This window comes from Trichomycterus rosablanca, chromosome 26, assembly GCF_030014385.1.
Source record: "Trichomycterus rosablanca isolate fTriRos1 chromosome 26, fTriRos1.hap1, whole genome shotgun sequence".
Lineage (NCBI taxonomy): Eukaryota > Metazoa > Chordata > Actinopteri > Siluriformes > Trichomycteridae > Trichomycterus > Trichomycterus rosablanca.
In genome coordinates this window covers 15,674,370-15,694,465 of record NC_086013.1, presented here as the reverse complement: position 1 = coordinate 15,694,465, position 20,096 = coordinate 15,674,370, and the positions used below count along the sequence as shown (strand labels likewise).

Below are 20,096 nucleotides of genomic sequence, written 5' to 3'. Positions count from 1 at the left end.
ATACAGCATTAATATATCCTCCTCCTTGTTTCTACACTCACTGTCCATTTTATCAGCTCAACTTACCATATAGAAGCACTTTGTAGTTCTACAATTACTGACTGTAGTTCATCTGTTTCTCTGCATACTTTTTTAGCCCCCTTTCACCCTGTTCTTCAATGGTCAGGACCCCCACAGAGCAGGTATTATTTAGGTGGTGGATGATTCTCAGCACTGCAGTGACACTGACATGGTGGTGGTGTGTTAGTGTATGTTGTGCTGGTATGAGTGGATCAGACACAGCAGAGCTGCTGGAGTTTTTAAATACCGTGTCCACTCACTGTCCACTCTATTACACACTCCTACCTAGTCGGTCCACCTTGTAGATGTAAAGTCAGAGACGATCGCTCATCTATTGCTGCTGTTTGAGTCGGTCATCTTCTAGACCTTCATCAGTGGTCACAGGACGCTGCCCACGGGGCGCTGTTGGCTGGATAGTTTTGGTTGGTGGACTATTCTTAGTCCAGCAGTGACAGTGAGTGGACACGGTATTTAAAAACTGCAGCAGCGCTGCTGTGTCTGATCCACTCATACCAGCACAACACACACTAACACACCACCACCATGTCAGTGTCACTGCAGTGCTGAGAATCATCCACCACCTAAATAATACCTGCTCTGTGGTGGTCCTGTGGGGGTCCTGACCATTGAAGAACAGCATGAAAGGTTGTAACAAAGCATGCAGAGAAACAGATGGACTACAGTCAGTAATTGTAGAACTACAAGTGCTCCTATATGGTAAGTGGAGCTGATAAAATGGACAGTGAGTGTAGAAACAAGGAGGCGGTTTTAATGTTATAGCTGATCGTGTACACTAAATATACTGGACAAAAGTATTATAGGACAGTGGTAGCTCAGCATCAGTAATCAGGAGGTTGCCTGTCTAGCTGAGTCACGATTTGAACCCCCAACCTTCTGATTTTATATTCTTACATTAATCCTTTGTACAAGGAAACATAAAAATCACTGTTTATGTTACAGCCGCATGATCTTTATGCTTTTGTGTGTTTCATTAACGCTGGTCTCTGTTTTCCCCGCAAGACCGTTTTTATGATTCATAAATGATTTTTTCTTTCTCGGGGGAGGAATAATCGCCGGGACTATAACACAATATTGGATTACTTTAACCTCCAGTCTTCATTTACATGTGTGGGATTGTGGTTCACCAACCCTCTGCCTCCGGTTCGGCTCCGACATTCATGGGAAATTTTTACATAACGACTTTGAAGGCACCACGCACAGATGATTCTGCATTTTAAGCAGGTTGCATTTTTGGTATTTGGTATTCTGGTTTTCTCGGCTTTGTGCATGTTTTGCATTATTTTGGATAACTTGTTATTGTGCTGAGCAGATCTGGTTATTATGTGTGGCTTATATTATAGATCTACTGTAGTTAAGACATTAAATATCAGGTATAGAACCGTTTCCAACCAGTTTGATAAATTCTGTGCTGAAGTAAGGAATAAGGATTTCATGTCATACATGAACCATTTCAACTTCTTGAAGTTCATTGCAAAACTTCGGCCGTCCACTCCCTCCTTCCCAGACATAGCCAGTCATGACTTTGTGTTAGCACCAGTGAGATTCGAACCCCGATTTCAGTGGTGATGGGCTAGCATAAAAGACCCTATAAAGTTCGGTGTAATTCTACCCATCATAATAATGATATCTTCTATGCATGTTGCATTTAATATTGGCTTCTCTGATTAGTGTCATGGAAAAATGTGTTGAATGCAAAAGTAGTCAAAAGGTGACCGTGGACTGGATGGAAGAAGATTTATTAAAACACAATTGTGGGTTCTTACAGCAGTAAGCTGAAGAACAACGAACAGACCTGTGGAGCTCCTTTTATATTACTCGTGTTGGGCTTTGAAACCTCCATTCTGTGTTAACAGTAGCCCCCTATCTGCTTGCAACATTTTACAGCTTAACGACAGACATGTTGCTATTCTCTGTACTTTAGACTCCCAGTCACACCTCAAGCACAATATAATTAAGGATTTAATGCACAAAACAGCATAATACTCACATATAAAGCATAAAATTAAATTTTTTTCATAACATTAGCCTGCACGTGGTACAACATCATTAACCCTGGTCCTTTCATTCGTTTTTATTAATGGGTGTATAATATGGTCTAATAAGACTGAAAGAAGTTTGGATACCTGGTATCTTCATTATGGCTCCAGACAGTGAACAGAAGCCTCTTGTTACTCTCTGTATCGCCGACAGCACTGGAAACAGCATGCAGATTTATCTCAGATCGCATTTTTGACCACACATTTTGGCACTGAACTTCACAATTGCAACATTTAGACTTGAGTTTCAGGGGATTTGTCATACAAGAAAAATGTCTCATTGTAGAACGGACTCCTGCAGTCTGGGACCACGTTCGTCTTCCTCCGAGTTCTTCCATCAGCATCAGGTGCCATTCCAACCTGAAAGAGCGAACCAGAAAAAGTCTCTCTCGACATTGCAGGGAAATGTGTAACCATGTTGTCTTATGATGGAGTATCTGGAGTATCCAAGGTGTACCACTGTGTACCCATCGTTCCTGGATGGCACCAGACTCCAGACTCGCCGTGTCCCTAACCCAGATCGAGCAGTTAGTGGGTACATCAAGGTTCAAGCAAAAGGTTTTAACTGAAACAGACTTATCCAATCAGGGTCGTGGGGGGTGCTGGAGCCTTTTCCAGCTTTTCAATGGGCGCAAGGCACACAGTAACTCCCTGGATGGGGCGCCAGTCACATACACACACCTGTTCACCTATAGGGCAATTCAGTGTCTCCAATTAACCTGTCTGTATGTTTTTTTGAACTGCGGGAGGAAACCAGAGCTCCTGGAGGAAACCCATGCAGACATGAGAACATGCAAACTCCACACAGAAAGGACCCAGACCGCCCCACCTGGGGATCAAACCCAGGACCTTCTTGCTGTGACGTGACAGTGCTACCCACCGAGCCACCATGCCTGCTTTTAAGGCCATGTTTTGTTTATTTGCACTTGGTGTAACACTAAAATAGTGCAACATTAATTTGTGCTGCCCTAAAAACAGAGCATCTTTGGCAGGTATTGTATTATAGTATCTGTTGCTTACCTTCACATAGGAGTTGCAGATTCCTTGATCATTTCCCACAAGAGCCTTGGCCTCAATAACTGAAAGTAAAGCAAAAACAACGTTAAGTAATGTGTGTAAATAATGCATAAGCAAGGTGTATGGGAATAATTTATTATTATTTATTTATTTATTTATTTAAGAAAGCACAATGGTGCCGCAGTGGTAAATCACTCTACCCCACTACTATTGAGATCCAGGATTTGAATCTCAGCAGTGCTTACATCCAGTCGGGCATCTACACCAACATGACTGGCTATGTTTGTGTTTGGGAGGATGGCCAAACAGCCTAGTCATTGGGAGGTACAGAAAAAGACCATGTAATCAAAAAGGTACGTCAGCTCCACTGTTGAAGCAAAGGTGAACTGGGTTCAGATACTCACTGTCAACGATAAGCCCTCCATCCCTAAATGTGATTGTTAATCTGAGCTGTCCTGTGGAGAGAAAAAAACAACATATATTTTGGCATATATTCTGTGCTGAATGTATAGTAACATACAAAAGAGGAATCTATTCCTAGGGGTCAGTGAGAAGTCACAAAAATAATATAATAATAATAATCAAGTGCATGCTTTAAACCATGCACAGTAGTAAGGTTATGTCTATCTGACTCATGAACAATAAAATACTACAGCACAGAAGTTTATTTGTTTATAGGATTTTAACGTCATGTTTACACACTTTGGTTACATTCATGACAGGAACGGTAGTAGGAACACAAGGTTCATCAGTTCACAAGGTTATATCAAACACAGTCTTAGACAATTTAGTGTCTCCAATTCACCTCACTTGCACATCTTTGGACTGTGGAAGGAAACCGGAGCTCCAGAGGAAACCCTTGCAGACACGGGAAGAACATGCAAACTCCACACAGAAAGGACCTGGACTGCCCCACCTGGGGATTGAACCCAAGCGACAGTGCTACCCACTTAGCCCCTGTGCCGCCCACAGTACAGAAGTAGCCAAATTCTAAAGTAAAGCCATTCATTCAGAATGTCTGTCAGGACCGCTGTACAAAAAAGCTGCAAGTATTTTATGGTTACATGGTCCAACACATTGTCCTGATCATCCTGTTATGGATGCAACCAATCAGACATGCAGATTGAAGGGTCAGAATTTGGTGTAAACAGGATGTTCATGTCTGACAGGAGTGAAAAGCCGATCAGCCTCAAGGTCTGATAGCTTACCAGCTAAAGCACAGCTGAGATTCAAACCTAAATTTCAGTGGTGTTGGGATAGTAGACCGCTGTGCCACTCGAGCCCGTCTGATAAATCACATGTGCATATTCAGCAGCATCTATTAAGTCAGTATTTGCACTGTCCAGCTTTGTTTCTTAGGTTTATTGACCTGTTTGTGGATTTATTGGATCGTTTGCACTTGTAGTCTGTTGCAGTCCAGCGTTGTTTTAATGTGGCATGTTCCTGGAGAAGCATTATTTAATATCACTGCATACTCAAGGTCTGGTGATGTGCATTCTGGGATGCTTTTCTGTTCACCACAGTTGTAGTAATTGGTTCTCTGTATCCTTTCTGTCAGCTCACTGCAGTCTGGAATAATAATCTGGAATATACCAAGGAGGTTTGAAGCTGTTCTGGTGTCTTTTGTGGCTTTGAGTTACACAACAATCATACAGTGATTTTTCTTCTGCTTCATGAAGTCTTATGACATCTGGGCATGTTATATAAATCCTGTGTGAATACTGCATTAACTCACGGCCCATTTTCCTCTGCCTGCGTGAGTAGTCTGGAATAAGAAAGCTGTGCAGAGACAGAAAGACTGACTGAGAGTCTTTCAAACAAAGCTGTCATCTTTTCTTCTCTACATTCTGACCGTCTGTCTCTTCATCGTTCCTTCCGGACGTTCTGAGCCATCCTGTAGCATCGGTGTTTTACTATTTCTGACAAGAGTCTGTCACAAAATGTCCTGAGTAACACAATTAATAAATTGTATATTCTTAATACATTATAAATGACTAAAAGATAGAATAAGTGAAAGGAAAGATGAGAAAGTGGCACAAATTACGAACCGGGTGCCAGTCCATCTCAAGGCTTTGGTCTAAAATTATGAAGTTAGTCATTTTTAGTGTAGACGCCCAACCAGCTGAAGCACAGCTGAGATTCGAACCTGGATTTCAGTGGTGTTGGGCCAGCATATCACATACATCACAGTCCTGAGATATATGCATATTCAGCACTGTCTATTGGGTCAGTACCTGCACTGTCCAGCTTTGTTTCCTGGGTTTATTGACCTGGTTGTGTATTTATTGCATCATTTGCACTTGCATTTGTGCAGTCCAGTATTGTCTGAATGCAACATTTTCTGGAGAAACATTATTTAATATCACTGCGTAGTTGTTTATGGTTGAAATGACAATATGACAATAGCTTCTACATCCAAAAAAGGGAGAAAAGCGGTCATGACGAGCAAGCTAAGGCCACATTACCCACAAGCCTTTGGGACTGCATGAGCAGTTTGCTTGTTATCTACAAATTAGATCTGCAGTCTCCCCAAGAACGCTTGACAGCCATGTTCTCTACTTTATTATCTTGGACTCGATGTTTTTTCTTTCCTTCTGTCCTCTTTCGTTATCAGTGTCCAGTCAATCCCCGTAATCCAGCAGCAAAATTCTCATCCCCCCAGCCTTGCTGTACGACAGTGACCAAAGCATTCTAGTTCTCTTGGTCTGTATCCATTACTGGAACGTCTCACAAAATACACTAGGAATAAAGCTCAGCCCAGTATAGGCAATTAATGGATTAAGAACGTAAGAACCCAGGCTCAATGCAGTCAGTGATGGACAACGGTAAGTGATCTAAATGTGATCCAAACTGCCTCATCATAGTTAGAGTCACTGTGGATCCAATCGTACCTCACATGAAGCCGTATAAGAGGTGGCTTTTATTTTAGAGTATTATTATACACATCTTTTAGTGTTAATTTGTGTTCATTCCCATTTTAGTGTGGGCCCATTTCATCTATGTTTAACAGGTTTTTCCCCAGATGCAGAGTTGTGCCCCCATGACTGATTGGCCAGCAGAAAGGAACAGCTGTGCCCCTCCTAATTCTGTGTGTGCCCCAGTACAACAAATGGTGTACAAGCGTCCCTGGTATGCGGTCTGGCTCTTTGAGTGAATTCACCACTGGCTTTGTGTAAAGTAGAAGTGGCTGGCAACTTTACTCTCTCAAGAGGAGGTGGGTGCTAGTCTGTGGTGCACTTCAGCAAAAGGAATTATAAAAAGGGGATTGGAAATGACTAAATTGAGAGAAAAATGAATGATTGTGAGTGTGTTCCAGTGTGTTTTCTGGCCTTGTCCTTAGTATTTCCAGGTGGCAAATGTGTGAAAATGAAAGAATGAGCAAATTTTTTGTCATAACATTGTCAGAACTTCAAGGATGCATGAAATAATAAGAAAGTTTGATTAACATGTTGAAAGAAAACATTCACTCTTAACGTTGTAAGAAGACATGTCCACAGTCCTGACCACAGCCTTTGCTGTTGAGTCTCATAATGAAAAGAAAAATGCGGAAGTGCTCAGCGACCCCTCTCTGTGTTCCTGGGTCTCGCTATGCTAATCGGACACTGCAAGTAAACTTTATTATTTATGAATCTGGTCTTTCAAGCTCACTGACAGCAATATGAATTATTTAGTGATCCTAAAGAGAAGGGCTGCTAATTACCTCCCGAATTAGTGCAGGATGAGCACCTGCGCCAAGTCACCCATGCTGCTAGGGTGCCTAAATTTGAACACAAACTTTAAATGACCTCAGAGCCTGTGGAAAGACGACTGGAAATTACAGACATCGACAATAACGTTTAAACTTTATAGTTAATGATTTTAAGCTGTGGTTTGTAACTTTTCTGTGGTAAAAATATGGTACTGCAAGCAAATAGCAATTTGTAAGTTAGCTGTGCCGTGCATCCCATCCTCACGGACAAACACCTTTGTATTTTGGGTTTGCCATCAGTACATGAGTAAGAAACTGTGTGACTGTAAATGTTTAATAATAATGTTTTTAGGAAACATTCAAAAGCAAAAAGTTACAAACTGCAACTCAGTGGCCACAGGTTTTTATTCTAACCAAGCACGAACCGCACAACATCACTAGTTTAATTAGTTGATGTTGGTCCTAGTAATTTGTAGACATGAACTAACTGATTTAACAAATGGAAACAGGTGTAGCTTTTGCTCAGCTGAAACAAAAATCTATGGCCAGTGCAATTCTTTGTAAATAAGAATAAAGACCCCTGCACTGGTGCATTCAAAATGATTTAAAGACCAGCAGGTCTAGTTCTCATTCCAAGTCCTCAAGTACAACACCTTCAAATAGACAAAGGCAGCAAAGAATATGCAGAACTCACCAAATGTTTGAAGATAGAAAGTGGAGTCAGAAGAACGTTGTTGGTTGGCAAAAAAGACTTTGTGTTCAGTATGACAGTCCATACCAGAATAAGACGAGTCATTACAAGTGAGGCCAGAAACCTGAACCCGCACCCCGCAATCTAAAAACAAGAGAGAGAGAGAGAGAGAGAGAGAGCGAGAGCGAGAGAGAGCAGTCCAAATAAGTAAAAGAATGTAAGTGGAGTGAAAGCTAGCAGGGTGTTATTGTCCTCACAGCCTCACCACCCTCATTAACTTGTACTAAATCAAACACAAACTAAAACACAAAAAGTTTTAAGCTGTGCAACAGAAAAACATGCAGGGTCATTTCATTTCACAAGTAATAGATTATCACAATGTAATAAACTGTCTGTGACCGGGAGCTGGAAGCTAATGGACTCTGATCTTTGGTTGGAATTTATAATATTACCCAATATCAGACTATAAACATCTATAAGCTCATATGTATGGACAATGGCAGTTCACTCCTTGTCCAAACATGGGAAATGGTTGTCAAACTGTAGTTGACAATGTGCTTCTTGTCGGTTTCGCTAAAAGCTGGTGTCAGCTATGAAAAGCTAACCAGATTTAGGTACCTTGGTTGGTGTCACATCTGACACACTAACCTGAAAATGACCTGAATTAATCTAAAAAGAGCTGAACACCAGCTGTCTAATCCTGATCACACACAAACACACACACCAGGAACCAGGGGAAGAAAACAATGAGGCAATATTAAAGACACTGGAAGCAACCGGTGTTAATTGTCTATTATATTACAGTACATATCTTTATTATATTTATTACCTACAAGTATTGTACAGTAATACTTACTTACCTAAAAAAAAAATTTCGAATGTACCTTGAGCTGCTGTAATGCTTGACTTTCCCTTTGGGACTAATAAAGTGATCTATCTATCTATCTATCTATCTATCTGTCTGTCTGTCTGTCTGTCTGTCTGTCTGTCTGTCTGTCTGTCTGTCTGTCTGTCTGTCTGTCTGTCCGTCCGTCCGTCCGTCCGTCCGTCCGTCCGTCCATCCATCTATCTATCTATCTCTCTTTCTATCTATCTATCTATCTATCTATCTATCTATCTATCTATCTATCTATCTGTCTGTCTGTCTGTCTGTCTGTCTGTCTATCCATCCATCCATCCATCCATCCATCCATTTTGTGATACAGGTACCAGGTCATGTCTCCTTCACTAAAACTGACAGGCAGAAAACCATAAAGAAAACGATGTACAGTGTTAAAAGGAATTCATATAATACTAAATAATAGTGCACTGCATGTGGGGTATATGACTTTACCATGGTTTTGTCTAATACAAACACAAAAATGCATAAATTCTCAGCAATCTGAGAATCTGTAACCCATCTGTGCTCTATAATGAAGCTCTTTTCAATAGTGACCTCATGTGGAGGTTTGCTGGAGTTATTTTAACTGACTACATTCATTTTCAGTTAAAAAACATGCTTTTAAACAAATATCAATACACTTGGAATTTTTTTTTTACTAATTTAAAGACAAAAGATCTGTCGTGTCTTGTGCAAGCTAATAAAGCATCAATCCTGGTTTCGAATCATTCAGCTACAGTGAAAACACAACAAAATATTTGGGTTATTTGACTGAATATGCAACTAATGTGGCAATTGTTGAATGTATTTTGGTTAAACTATTTCTTTGAGGTAACCTGGTGAAAGTAGATAGAAAAACTATGAGGGAAAAATATAAATAAATAAATCACTTGCTACATATTTAGCTCTACACTAGATGACGATAGACACCTAAACGAACTCACTTAGCACAAACCACCACAGAGGAAGCAGAGTTGCCGTGAGTTACAGCGCACGGTTAAGTCCCAAATGCACCATTGATCCCTTCATACGTGTAGGTTGCATTTAAAAAATCTCAATTCCTCCTCAATTCCAGCTATCACCTATACTGTATTTCTCTCATCTATAGAAATGTAATGCTAATTAATGTGCAATAAGTAGGACGTATTATTCAAAATGACTTTTCCCTACCCACTACTAAGTGCACTCGTGGTTTCTAGGAAGTGGTTTGGGACACAACCCTCAGTGTATCCAGAGCCGTGGGCTTGTTTGGTTTAAATGTTGTTTGCTGTGTTTAAGGTAAAATTACATGTTGTATGTTTATTTTATATAATAATTTTGGTAATACCCCAAACAAGTTGCTGATCCACTATACAGATTGTGAATGAGCATGCAGGAGAAACATTTTACAATCGTTTCTGAGGTTGTTTTTCGTAAATATAACACTGTACTGTATAAGTATGGATTTTTTAAGTAGAAATAATAATAATAATAATAATGTCTTTAAATTATTAGTATATTTATAACTAAAGGTAAACTTGGTGTTAATATTAAGGCTCCATGTAGATGCCTGACCTTAGTAATAATACTCTTGTAAGAAAATGGAACTAAATCCAAAAGTCTGTGTTACAAAATCTAGTTTTGTTTCTGTATATTAATGCTCATAGTTTTGGAATGAGCTGCTTATTCTTCATTTTGAGCCCTTCTACAATTCAGGCTCGTGCTTTTGCTTTATCTGGTTTAGACTTGACTCATGGAGCTCCTACCCATCCTCAGCCCAGAAGACACACCCAGAGAAAAGCAATGGTACAGTCCAGTGTTTCATTTCTGGTCATTTTACACATCATTTCACTGGTTCTTTTCTTGTTTTCCTGTTTTAAATATGCAGGTATGCTTTGGTGCCCAGAGGTGAAGCACCCGGAGTCAGCGTAGGCCACACCTGCGCATTCATACCTTCATGCAGTGGCGGTAAAGGAAGCATTGTGATTGTTGGAGGAGCCAATCCTAGTGGCAGTTTTCCACATTCCTACCTTATTAATCTTGGTATGTTTGAAGAATGCTGTTAGTTACTGAGTACGTCTTAGCATAATGAATAGGAGGCAGATGTCCCTGAATTATCCTACTCGGCTACAGTATCTAGTGTCATTGACCTTCACTAATAGGGTAGGCAGACGCCTCGTTGGAGTATCACAAGAAAATTTGACTCCATTTTGCGACAAAAACTTCATTATACCTCTGTTGTTTTTCCTAAGGCTTTTTAGTGGATATTTAATGCATAAGAAAAGCTGCTGCTAATTATGGTAATGTTAAATTCCTTTACTGTCAATTTCAGCACTCATTCCAACGAGACATGGCTTTTAGGTCTTTCAGATCATATGCATTTTATATCTTCAGCTCATTGTGGCAAAATTTAAAAAGCAAATAGTGGCACAGGTAGTGATCAAGGTCTTGAGAGTGCATTGGTTTAATTTTGGCTCTGTGTTCAATCTTTTAAAGTTCCTAATGTATAAGCTGTTTATAAAAATAACTGCTACATAGGAGAGTAATCCATTCCTTTAATTCCCTCAGACAGTCATGAGTGGGACATTCCTGAGTGGGAAGGTCTACAGGCCAGATACGAACACTGTAGCTTCGTTCCCGAAAGTGACCCCACTAGCCTGTGGGTGTTTGGAGGGGCTGAACAGAGTTCCAACCGTAACTCTGTTCAAGTGCTACACACTACAGGTAATTACCACACTGCATGATGGGTAGTGTTTAGTCTAGGCTTTGTTATTATTTAGCCAGAATATTTTTGTGTGCAGACAGGGGTCCCTGGAGGACCGTGGATACGACAGGGACGCCGCCGAGCCCGAGGACGTACCACACTAACTCGGCATGTATCGAAGACAGACTGTTTGTCTTTTCTGGAGGGGAGACGGGGGCCATGCCTGTTATCGATCCCCGAGTGCACGTATTCGACGCAGGTCAAACGATTATGCAAAACTACTGTAAAAACCTTGTGTGTTTGTGTGTGTGTGTGTGTGTGTGTGCTTTTTTTTTTTAAAGGAATTATTAAGGCCACTGTGGTCCTGGAAGCACTAAAAGCCTTAGAAAAACATTTTCTATCCTTGCCCTGATCAATGCCTTTCCTCAGTTTGATCACCAGGCAGTTCCCTGGACTTCATGGCTTTGGTTTTTGTCCCGACCATGTGGTGTAAGTTGTAGACCCAGTTGTGTGCCTTTCCAGACTATGTCCAATCAATTCAAATTGACCAGATGGTGTAGACACAAATCAAGAATAATTAAAGCAAACAGGATGCACCTGACCACAGTTTGGAGTGTCACATCAAATTATGTCAAGCTGGCTAGTTATCATGATAGAAAATGATGTCACATGACCAGGAATCCATAAAATAAAGTAGTTAATGTATCTGAAACAATGCTGTTTTCTTTTTTTAGTTACCAGTTCATGGTCACAACCAGAGACCAAAGGAAAGCCACCATGTCCGCGACATGGTCATATAGTTGTCGCAGTTGGGTCAATGATCTACATCCATGGAGGGATGGCTGGAGAAAAGATCCACTCTGACTTGTTCGCTCTGGACACTGGTAAACCTCTCAGATTCAGCTGCATAAACTATGAGGTCCACCATAAATCATTGAATTTTAATTTGTTTTGTGTTTTATCCCTGTTTCTCAGAGAATATGAAATGGGAGCGAGTGAAGGCTAAAGGAGATGTTCCTCCTGGAACAGCAGCGCACTCAGCTGTGGCTTTACAGAGAAATATTTACATCTTTGGAGGGATGACAGCGGAGGGAGCGAGCAATTCCATGTACAGGTTCCAAACTGGTATGTAGGATCAATATGATGATATATTGGGTACACTTTGTAGGTGTTGATCTAAGATCATTTGAGTGGTGGACCATTCTCAGTACAACTTTAACACTGTTGTGGTAATGTGTTGGGTTCTGGTTCAAGATAGCAGGACCCCACTGCATTGTTAGTTTCCAAGCTGGCCAAGGAGTCACAGACCTCCCCATTCCATGGTATAGTGATAGCCTAGTGGGTTGAGCTTTGGGCTATCGATTAGAAGATTGTCGGTTCTAATCCAGGCTCTGATATGCAGCCACTGTTGGGCTCTTGAGCAAGACCCTTAACCCTGTCTGCTCCAGGGGCGCCGTACATTGGCTGACCCTGCGCTCTGACCCCAGCTTCCTCTGCCGTTCATGCCATCAACTCAACCAGACAGTAAGCTAGACAACGTTCTGTAATCGTTTGGGAACCGAGGGCACCAATTTTGCTTAATAACACTCCAGCTAAACTCGATTATTCCTCCACCGCTCCCACAGACATACTTCAAGAGTGGCTCTTAGTGTAGCTGAAAGGATCACTCTGAGGTCACTGTATTTTACTACCATTTGGTTTTAAAATAGGATGTTCAAGAGGCTCTAGTTTAAATGTCCTAATACTTTTGACCATATTTGACATCTACAGCCACAGCCTGGTGTATTAATGACTCCTTCGACATTGAGTTTAATAATCCACTCTTGATAAAGGTTATTTCTCTTTCTTTATCTACGCAGACAAACGTTGGACTGCAATGAAGTTTGAAGGTGACCCACCACCTAATCGACTGGACCACTCGATGTGCGTCGTACCTTGGCTGAAAAGGACAGACGCTAACGAAGAGGAGGGAGCAGAAGGCCGTGAGGAAGAAATAAAGCATCTGTGCTTCGTTTTCGGAGGGATGGACACTCAGGGGGTCATATTTAACGACTGTCTGGTCACTCTGATCACATGATTACATTCTGTATCTTGTCTCTTTTAAAAAAAAAATACATTACAAAACTGATTTTATTGTGTGTGTTAAAGAAATGTCTTTTATTTCTAATATTTTAATAGTATGGAATAGAATCAATATAATTATTTAGGAAGACAATGTATAGCCACTAGTGTGTGAACAGCTCTGCTAATTATATTGATCGTGTATTTCAGCCACACAGTGCTCATGTGGCAGCTGGAACACATGGTTCTAATCTCAGTGGTGCTCTCTGTTGGTCAAACATGATTGGCTAATGTCTTGGGTAAGCAAGACAGCCATTGGGAGGTGCAATTGTCAGCACAATCCAAATAATATCCCCATACATATTCAAGTGTTTGCCCAGTTGGAGTTAGTTAATGGGATATTTACACTATGACTACCTGTAGGGTATTTTCATGGCAGGAACAGTTGTGAGTGGACTTGGTTTAGGGGAATGTTTGTGTTTGTTTATTAGGATTTTAATGTCATGTTTTACACTTTGGTTACATTCATGATAGGAACGGTAGTTACTTGTTACACAAGATTCGTTCAGATCAGTTCACACAAGGTCATATCAAACACAGTCCTGGACAATTCAGTGTCTCCAGTTCGCCTCACTTGCACATCTTTGGACTGTGGGAGGAAACCAGAGCACCCGGAGGAAAGTAAGGACCCGGACCGCCCCACCTGGGGATCGAACCCAGGGCCTTCTTGCCGTGAGGCGACAGTGCTACCCACTTAGCCACCATGGCGCCAGTTTAGGGGAATGAGGTACTGCTCATTTTGATCACTTTATGGTCAAATCTGTTGGTAGTCAGTTTTTTTTTACTAATAGGAACTTATTTATTAGGATTTTAACATCACTTTGGGTACATTCATGACAGGACAAGTAGTTACTCGTTACACAAGATTCATCAGTTCTAGTCTTTTATATCAAACACAGTCATGGACAATTTTGTACCTCAATGCATGTCTTTGGTCTGTGGGAGGAAACCCACACAGACATGGGGAGAACATGCAAACCACACAGAATGGACCCAGACTGCTTCCCCCCGGAATCACACCCAGGGCCTTCTTGCTGTGAGTCGCCAGTTGGGGTTCCTTTTTTTTTTGTTGCACTTTTTAAATCAGATATCCTCTGCTCTAGTCTCATGTATACCTGCTTGTGATGTTTGTGAATTGCTGCTGTAACACTTCAATTTCCCTTTGGGGATCAATAAAGTAATCAATCACTTTGGCTTTTACCAAGACTGCAGACCACTCTAGGGCACCTGTGGTCTATAAACCTGCTGTAACTCACACATTAAAATGAAGAAAGAACTGAACACAGTGGCCGTTTTGTATCAAACATTTATTCCCATGAGGTGGCAGTAGAAACATCATCCAAACTTGCCATACTTAAATAAATAACTTGAGTTTTGAACACAACCCAGAACGGCCCACGTCTACCCCTCCCACCCCATTCAAACTGCCTGAGAACAGCAGCAAGCCTCAATCCAGGCTGACAAAATCTCCACCTCGGTGAAGAGCAACATACGGCACTCTCTCGTCAAGTCTTTCGGAAGATAATCGTGGCTTTACGGTTGCCCTGCCCCTTCACACCTTCCCTCACAAATGTCCATCGGGTCCAACGATATGTACATCTGTCTTCTGTCCAGAGAGGCGAGGGTGTCAAGAGGAAAAAACAAAAACTGATGGAATCACACCACAACCTACAATTCATCCTTCTCAGCGTCGCCCTCTTCTGGTGGCGGGCCGCCCGCACTGCCGTAGAGCTTGCTGACGATTGGCTGAACAACTTCCTCCAGCTCTTTCTTCTTAGCCTGGAATTCTTCGATGTCTGCATCTTGATGGGATTCCAGCCACTCGATCTTTTCCTCTACGGCCTTCTCGATGGTCTCCTTGTCCTCGGAGGATAGTTTGCCTCCCAGCTTCTCCTTATCGCCGATCTGGTTCTTGAGCGAGTAGGCGTAGCTCTCCAGCTCGTTGCGCGAGTCGATGCGCTCCTTCAGTTTCTTGTCCTCGCCGGCGAATCGCTCGGCGTCGCTCACCATCCGCTCGATGTCCTCCGGGGTCAGCCTGTTCTGATCGTTCGTGATGGTGATCTTGTTCTTGTTGCCCGTGCCCTTGTCCTCGGCCGTGACTCTCAGGATGCCGTTGACGTCGATCTCGAACGTCACTTCGATCTGAGGGACGCCGCGGGGTGCGGGAGGGATGCCGGTCAGGTCGAAGGTGCCCAGCAGATGGTTGTCCTTGGTGAGAGGACGCTCACCTAAAGAGAAGCAGTCCGTTCAGGTCTGTTCGGGTTTATCGTACCATCGGAAGCAGTGCTCAGAAATATCTGATGCTTACCTTCGTACACTTTGATGGTGACGGTTGGCTGGTTGTCGGAGGCTGTAGAGAAGATCTGAGACTTCTTGGTGGGCACAACAGTGTTCCTGGGGATGAGCTTGGTCATTACTCCTCCAACAGTCTCAATACCAAGAGTCAGGGGGCACACATCCAGAAGCACGATGTCTCCTGTAGAGCAAAGCAGACTTTAATATTTTGCTTTCAAAACAGCTTGAATCGACTGTATATTGGGTAGATTGGATAGATTGGATGAATGCTGCCCTCTCACATGCTCATTAGATGGTCTAATGCAAGGACGGATTAAGGATAGTCTGGGCCCCTGGGCAAAGGAGCCATGGTAAACGACTTCTATGGAAGTCAAGGGCCCCATAGCAGGGGCCCTCGGATCGAGGGCCCTCTAATGGTATGCACTGCTCTTCTCTAGGGCCCCCTGGTAGGGGCTCTCATAACCAGGGCCCTCTAAAAATATGCCCCCCTCTTTCCTAGGACCCCTAATAGCCAGAAGTCGAAGTCAGAGCAGTGCCACAACGCCTCATCCATTTTCATAAGGGGCCCAAAAGCATGGCTAGGGCCCCCAAGAGGCCCTGGGGTCAAAGTCCCTAATAGTCAGAGGATCCTTAAAATGAAGGGCCCTCGGAAATAAAAATATATTGTATCATAAATGTTGATAGGCATCGCGAAATGTTTTGGGCCCTCTGACCTCAAGGGCCCCTGGCCCCACTGGCCCGGTCAGTAATCCAGCCATGGTCTAATGGTCTTTATGTAGAACCTGACCTTATTTGGTAGCGATTATGTAAAATGTTCACAATATATTTAGAAGCTAAAAGGCCATTCGGATGAAGATTACATTTATTAATGAATGAATCTATGAAATTTCCACAAGTAGGTACTTCAGCAATTATTAAAGATCAATCTGGCTCAAAATGGTTCATTATTATTCATAACTGATAACCATTCTTCATGCCAAGAATATAAGTGTTACCTCCGGAACTGTTTCAGTGCCGATATGGACTAGAAACTGATATTTATTTGGCTTTTAATGCCATGGCTGCACGGTAGGTTAAGACAAATAAAGGCAGCATTAGTGAATCGGCTAGTTAACCGTACCGGTGTCTTCCTCTCCGGACAGCACTCCAGCCTGCACTGCAGCTCCGTAAGCCACGGCCTCATCAGGGTTGATGCCTCTGGATGGCTCTTTGCCGTTGAAGAACTCCTTCACCAGCTGCTGGATCTTGGGGATACGAGTGGAGCCACCGACGAGCACGATCTCGTCGATGTCGGATTTCTTCAGGTCGGAATCTTCCAGGACCTTCTGCACTGGCTTCATGGTGGAGCGGAACAGATCCTGGGAGGGAAACAGAAAGCGTTCAATTGCGACCAAAGACTAAAGCAGAATCCCAAGGTGTTTATAGACAAACGGGGTAAGATTCTTACCATGTTGAGCTCCTCGAACTTGGCACGGGTCAGGGTTTCAGAGAAGTCCTCACCCTCGAAGAAGGACTCGATTTCGATGCGAGCCTGGTGCTGAGAGGACAGGGTTCTCTTGGCCTTCTCGACCTCGCGTCGCAGCTTCTGGACAGCACGGTTGTCCTTGCGCACGTCCTTTCCGGTCTTCTTCTTGTACAGCTTGATGAAGTGATCCATGACGCGCTGGTCGAAGTCTTCACCACCGAGGTGAGTGTCTCCGTTGGTGGCCACCACCTCAAAGACGCCGTTATCGATGGTCAGGAGGGACACGTCGAAGGTGCCACCGCCCAGGTCGAACACCAGGATGTTCTTCTCTCCATCTTTCTTGTCCAGACCATAAGCAATAGCAGCTGCAGTTCTGCAGACGCGTTAAGGTAACCGTTAGTATTCTTTCTTAAGCAGAAGGGAAATAAAATGCACAAAATATCCAGCAGCATTAATAGAACTGGTATGATTTTAAACAGGAACTTACGGCTCATTGATGATCCTCATAACATTCAGGCCAGCGATGGTACCAGCATCTTTGGTAGCCTGGCGCTGAGCATCATTGAAGTAGGCAGGTACAGTGACAACAGCATGTGTAACCTACAAAAAAAAAAAGAAGAGAGGCAACATTTAACACGTGCAAAAGCTAAAGACAATGACTGACTCTATGCACACTGTAATCCTCTACAGCAAAGTACATACCGGCTTGCCCAGGTACGCCTCAGCAGTTTCCTTCATCTTGGTAAGAACCATGGCAGAGATCTCTTCAGGGGCAAACGTCTTCAACTGATTGGCTCCAATGTCCACCTGAATATGGGGCTTGGTCTTCTTCTCCAGTACCTAGTAAAAGCAAACAAATGGTAAGCCTTGGTGGTCAAGCTATGGACATGATTTTATTGTTTCATTGTGTTAAGCACTTAGGCCTACCTTGAAAGGCAGGTATTTGATGTCCTGCTGCACAGTGGAGTCGCCCCACGTACGACCAATGAGCCTCTTGGCATCAAAGACTGTGTTTTCAGGGTTGGAAGTCAGCTGGTTCTTTGCTGCATCGCCGATGAGACGCTCACCCTCACTGGTGAAGGCCACGTAGGATGGAGTGATGCGGTTACCTTGGTCGTTGGCGATGATCTCAACGCGCCCATTTTTGAAGACTCCGACGCTGGAAGACAAATTTGTCCCATCAGAAAAGTTGTCGTACGACTTCTAAAGACAAGAACCACAACCGGGCAAAGCAAGTCATGCTCACCATGAGTAGGTTGTGCCAAGGTCGATGCCCACCACGGTGCCAACGTTTTCCTTCTTGTCATCGTCGTCGGCATACACACAGCCCACCACCAGCAGAACCAAGCCTAGTAACCTCATTGTGGTATCCTGATTAGGTTCTCTGTAAGAAAAAGGAAGCATAAAATGTTACAACAGGTGCAATTGTTTGAAATGATGATAAATTAAATACAACATTAATTACAAATGCAGTACATAGATGTGTCTATGTCACAGAGCATACTGCACTCACTCATGCACACCTGGACCAATTCAGAGTTGCCAGTGCACCTGCTGGCATGTTTTTAAGCTTTTTTTAATAAATATTGTACATAAATTGGCATATCTCCTCTTAATACTAAAACACAGAGGTTTTATAGCTACTGATGTGTCTCGAAAACTTAAAAACACACAACATGTGTACAGATGTGGCATTTAAAAGCACAACTGGCAAAGAAACTAAACCTTTCAGCTTTTTTACATACAAGACAGCAACCCTGAGCAAATGGCATGATGGTACATTCCAAGCCATATATAGTCATTCATACATTTTTACAACATGGTCAATGTCAAAGTGGCACAAGGCCCACAAGAAATTCAAACCAGCTGTGTAAAGACAGCTTGATTATTAAGTTTTCAATTTCTTTAGTACTGAGGGCAAGCCGTAACCTAGTGGTTAAGGCACAGGACTAGTAATCCAAAGGTTGCTGCTGTTGGGCCCTTGAGCAAGGCCCTTAACCCTCAGTTGCTCAGACTGTATACTGTAACTGTAATGTAATTGGATAAAGGCGTCTGCTAAATGCTGAAAATGTAAATGTACATACTAAACCGATTGATATATCGTGTATCATATCGCGATATGAAAACTGATATATTGCTCAACGCCTGTGTGACCACCCTAGGGGGGGAAAACTAGCAATTACATAAGACATACGTCGACGCCTTAGTACTAAAATGAATATTTATATTGGTACAAATAAAATAAAGCCTAATAATAAACACAGGGACGATTTACAATGATTATATTGTACACATTTGTAATAGTACTCCAGAGTAGCTCGCAGCCCCGTGTAGCTGAATGAAGCTAAGCTAACAAACCGTTATAGAACAAGCTACTGTAGAATGTGCGAGAAGAGTGACTCACAAAGTAATCTAATATATATATAGTTCATAAACATCACATTTTATTTAACTAACAGATCACATTTACCTAAACAACAAAATTAACATAATAAATACGAAGAGTCGAAGAGACTTATTCAAGTTCAACCGTCAATTTCGCATTAATTTGAATGAAAAATGGCTACATCCCAATTCGAGTAAAATTTTATAAATAGTGTGCTTCGACACGCTTTGTATCGCTCTATTTTTAACACACTTTTAGTGCTGGAGGATGGAATTTGGGACGCGGCCTTAATTATTCACTAAATATGACAAAGGCACAAATAAAACACGGTAAATACACAAAAACAATGCAGAACACTTACCCTAAATGTTGGATAAAATAGCGTTCAGTCGAAAAAGCACCAGACGGTGTACAACGTTAATAAAACCCCTGGATTAATCACTACTTCACGTATTTCTTCTTTGAGTCGGTCTGTAAAATGATGGGCAGTGAATGAGGTCGCTCGTTTATAAGCCGTTACGGCTGCCCCGTCGTGGAGTCTCCTGATTGGTCAGTGAGCAGCTCGTTGGAAGGCAGCGATTGGCTAAACCCGGCACGCTGGCTCTTCTCGATTGGCACACGTACAGGCCGCGGGTCCGTCATGAACGTCAGTATGTCTGTAACAATCTGATTGGCTGTTGCTCCTTAAAGCACTGCTGTACGTGTACAATTACACTACGCTCACTACACAGTGCACTACTTTGGAATTAATTT

The 20,096-nt window shown here is 42.5% G+C and overlaps 3 protein-coding genes across 5 annotated transcripts in view; 1 reads left to right on the top strand and 2 right to left on the bottom strand.

Moving 5' to 3' along the window:
• The window catches only part of rgs3a (regulator of G protein signaling 3a), a 146,592-nt gene extending 139,032 nt beyond the window's left edge, over positions 1 to 7,560 (bottom strand). For 2 of the 3 annotated variants that reach the window (XM_062989061.1, XM_062989062.1), the window contains exon 1: positions 2,205 to 2,394. In XM_062989061.1, the coding sequence (XP_062845131.1) occupies positions 2,205 to 2,380 (176 nt within the window). In that variant the 5' untranslated portion in view covers positions 2,381 to 2,394. Of the gene's footprint in view, positions 1 to 2,204; positions 2,478 to 3,137; positions 3,197 to 3,538; positions 3,590 to 7,516 lie in introns of those variants that run through there. The other variant, XM_062989063.1, reaches the window with a different exon arrangement.
• A 2,058-nt stretch (positions 7,561 to 9,618) lies between these two features.
• On the top strand, positions 9,619 to 13,209 carry rabepk (Rab9 effector protein with kelch motifs). The gene is made up of 8 exons (XM_062988717.1): positions 9,619 to 9,671; positions 10,117 to 10,178; positions 10,261 to 10,415; positions 10,941 to 11,096; positions 11,174 to 11,335; positions 11,811 to 11,960; positions 12,052 to 12,201; positions 12,936 to 13,209. Exons 2-8 carry the CDS (start codon positions 10,126 to 10,128, stop codon positions 13,151 to 13,153), a joined length of 1,044 nt encoding a protein of 347 aa, XP_062844787.1. The 5' UTR covers positions 9,619 to 9,671; positions 10,117 to 10,125; the 3' UTR covers positions 13,154 to 13,209.
• A 1,276-nt stretch (positions 13,210 to 14,485) lies between these two features.
• Positions 14,486 to 19,807, bottom strand: hspa5 (heat shock protein 5). The gene is made up of 9 exons (XM_062988270.1): positions 19,705 to 19,807; positions 18,204 to 18,341; positions 17,885 to 18,116; positions 17,660 to 17,797; positions 17,445 to 17,557; positions 16,940 to 17,330; positions 16,613 to 16,850; positions 15,506 to 15,673; positions 14,486 to 15,425 (listed from the first exon to the last, which is right to left on the bottom strand). The coding sequence occupies exons 2-9, from the start codon at positions 18,317 to 18,319 to the stop codon at positions 14,866 to 14,868; spliced, it is 1,956 nt and encodes a 651-aa protein (XP_062844340.1). The 5' UTR covers positions 18,320 to 18,341; positions 19,705 to 19,807; the 3' UTR covers positions 14,486 to 14,865.
• Positions 19,808 to 20,096: the final 289 nt, after the last annotated feature.

Coding starts and splice junctions, on each gene's coding strand:
- rabepk (XM_062988717.1), top strand. CDS start 10,126: ATGGAGCTCCTACCCATCCTCAGCCCAGAAGACACACCCAGAGAAAAG. Junction 10,179..10,260: donor ACACCCAGAGAAAAGCAATG/GTACAGTCCAGT, acceptor TTAAATATGCAG/GTATGCTTTGGTGCCCAGAG. Junction 10,416..10,940: donor TTCCTACCTTATTAATCTTG/GTATGTTTGAAG, acceptor TAATTCCCTCAG/ACAGTCATGAGTGGGACATT.
- hspa5 (XM_062988270.1), bottom strand. CDS start 18,319: ATGAGGTTACTAGGCTTGGTTCTGCTGGTGGTGGGCTGTGTGTATGCC. Junction 17,331..17,444: donor ATGAGGATCATCAATGAGCC/GTAAGTTCCTGT, acceptor ACGCGTCTGCAG/AACTGCAGCTGCTATTGCTT. Junction 15,674..16,612: donor GTCCGGAGAGGAAGACACCG/GTACGGTTAACT, acceptor TTTGCTCTACAG/GAGACATCGTGCTTCTGGAT.